This window comes from Dipodomys merriami, unplaced genomic scaffold, assembly GCF_024711535.1.
Source record: "Dipodomys merriami isolate MVZ:Mamm:240054 unplaced genomic scaffold, mDipMer1.0.p SCAF_36, whole genome shotgun sequence".
Taxonomy (NCBI): domain Eukaryota; kingdom Metazoa; phylum Chordata; class Mammalia; order Rodentia; family Heteromyidae; genus Dipodomys; species Dipodomys merriami.
In genome coordinates, this window is record NW_027205159.1 from 11,565,745 (window position 1) to 11,568,630 (window position 2,886).

At 40.1% G+C, this 2,886-nt stretch overlaps 1 gene segment (V, D, J or C); it reads left to right on the forward strand.

Moving 5' to 3' along the window:
• The first annotated feature begins 897 nt into the window (after positions 1 to 897).
• Positions 898 to 1,503, forward strand: LOC138804196 (immunoglobulin kappa variable 1-5-like). The segment is given in 2 exon segments: positions 898 to 969; positions 1,094 to 1,503. Coding segments are annotated over 2 exon segments (396 nt in total).
• The last annotated feature ends 1,383 nt before the right edge of the window (positions 1,504 to 2,886 follow it).

A 2,886-nucleotide genomic window follows, 5' to 3' on the forward strand; every position in this document is an offset into this window, starting at 1 on the left:
CTCAAGGCTAGCGCTCTACCACTTGAGCCAGAGTGCCACTTCCGGCTTTTTTCTTTTTGCTTATGCGGTGCTGAGGAATTGAACCCAGGGCCTCAGGCATGCAAGGCAAGTGCTCTACCACTGAGCCACCTTCCCAGCCCAAGTTTATCCTCCCTTTTAAGAAGAATTTATCTCTGCTTCTGAACATAGTAGTTGTGTTGAAGATGATTAAAAGCCAGAAAGAATAATATGAGAACCTTCAGCATGGATATATGACAACTCTAGGTCAGTAAAAATTATAAAGCCTGCTCAGACATGAAGGGAGAAAGGCTCTGATATGACGTGCTTGTATGGATCACCTGGGACAAAAACTCAGAGATGAAGGAGATAATAAGGCTGAACAGCACAGTATAGAAGTCCAGGCATTTTCTTATCAATACAACAGCTCCACTTATTCCACTTTCATGGATTGGATTCATTACAGGACAACAGTGCTGATAAATTGACATATACAGATTATCAGTGAATCAGAGCTACTGTAAATCTTTCTGTCCTGCATAATAATAAAGAAATGCCAAATTTGTGTTGTGCAAAATTTGTTTGTAAATTTCTGGAACTAATAGCCCAGTGAACAAGTCTTGACTCAGTTAAAGAAATAAGAAGGAAAGAAGCTTTGATCCTCAAAGCTACCATTGTTGTGCGCACATCACAGGAAAGCAAGTTGGTGATTCTCTTCTGTGTTTAAAACTTATTCTGTTGCCCAACCTAGTTCCCTTGAGACTCAGAATGTGCAGAGTTGCTGAGATGAGGCAGCTGCACAGCTGTGTATAACTCTGCTGCTGATTTGCATGCACCAACAGCACAGCCCAGTGTGCTCAGAACTTCTTCATAGGCTGCTCACATTAGGCAGTAGTCAGTCCAAGTCAGCACACAGCATGGACATGAGGACCCCTGCTCAGCTCCTGGGGATCCTGCTGCTCTGGCTCTCAGGTAAAGAAGGACAATGCTAGGGATTTACACAGCTCAGTGTGATCCAGGATGCTTACTCTTCAGGGATGCCTTCTTATAACTTGATAACTAGTGTGGATATTTGTTTTCATGTTTCTGCTTCCAGGTGCCAAGTGTGATATCCAGATGACCCAGTCCCCATCTTCACTGTCTGTGTCTGTAGGAGACACTGCCACCATCACTTGCAGGGCCAGTGAGGACATTGGGTATTATTTAGCCTGGTACCAGCAGCAACCAGGGAAAGCTCCTAAACCCTTGATCTATCTTGCTGATAGTTTGGAGTCCGGAGTTCCATCAAGGTTCAGTGGGAGTAAATCTGGGACAGAGTTCACTCTCAGGATCAGTGGCCTGGAGCCTGAAGATGTTGCCACTTATTACTGTCAACAGTATAGCAGTTTCCCTCCCACAGTGATACAAGTCATAACAAAAACCTCCCAGGGAAGCTGAAGTGTGAGTCTGGGCTGCCCCAGCTGCTCCTCCTGCTGCCTCCACCTGCTCAGAATGTTGTCAGAAAAAGCCAGTTAATACTTGGAGAGTCTGAATTATGGCATCAGTTTATGCAATAATAAAATAAATAATGGTATTTAAGCAGGAATTGCCTGTAATACAAAGAATGGATTCATGGCTTCAGATTTTATTCCCTTATTTTCTGATAGCCTATTTTTTTTATTAATATACATATCTGTAACCATTAATCGGATTCTGGGTTTCTCAGTATATGTGTATTATGTGCATTGATCATAGTCTTTCATCATTCTTCTGTGTTCAACCTCCTGCGCTCTGATCCTGTGCCCTTGTCAGCCCCATAGAATGACTATTCCATTTTATTTTTTTAAATTTTGCTTGAGTGAGAAGCAGTATAGACAATGCTCTTTGTCTTTACTTTTTTTGTTAACAAGTTGTTCTCTACTTCTATCCATCATGCTGCAGACTATATGATTCTTTATGCATGTTGTATGTATACATATGTATAAATACATATATATGTATTTCATACATTCATATACGTATATATACATCTACATATATGTATGCATACATATGTGTATACATATACATATATGTATATACATATATGCATATATGTATGTATGACATACATATATATGTATTTCATGGGGCTTGAATTCTGGACACTAGACACTGTCCCTGAGATTTTCATGTCATGGCTAGCGCTCACCACTTGAGCCACAGTGCCACTTCTGGTTTTCTGGTGGTTAATTGGAGATAAGATTCTCATGGACTTTTCTGCCCCAGCTGGCTTTGAACTGTGATCCTCAGATTTAAGCCTCCTGAGTAGGTAGGATTACAAGCCTGAGTCAGTGGGGTCTGGCTTTTTCATTTTAAAAGACAATGTTATATAAATGTTTTTTTCTACTTATGTGTCTTGTGTTTTAGTTCATCCAGACATGAATGTAAATAAACAATATTCAGACTTTTTAGGCACAAATTTAAATGTCTGGGAGCTCAGTTTTGAAGTTAGGCTCCTTCAATTCTTCTGCTTGATTTAGCAATAGTAAGTCCTGATCTTCTACTGATCGTCAGCAGATCACTTCCACCCTTCATCTCCATTTCTCCACACAAACCACAAAAAAACTCTTGTGTGGACTGTCTGTTCACATATTCAGAATCCATCCACCTTCCTCAAAGCAGCAGGGTTGGACCCTTGTGGATCTGGGGAATGGATGACCTGTCGTGGAATGATGGTCAAGAGGATACATCTGAGGAAGAGAGCCACAGAGCTTATAAAATTTAAGCTTTGAATTTTTAGTTTAAAACTTTTGTGGTCATGAGGGTAATATAGATTGAAAAAGATGATTCTGTTTTAATTACATCTTTATTATCTTTAAGTAGTAATATACGAAATTACCATTCAACAAGTCAGGTTTTGAGTAAAAT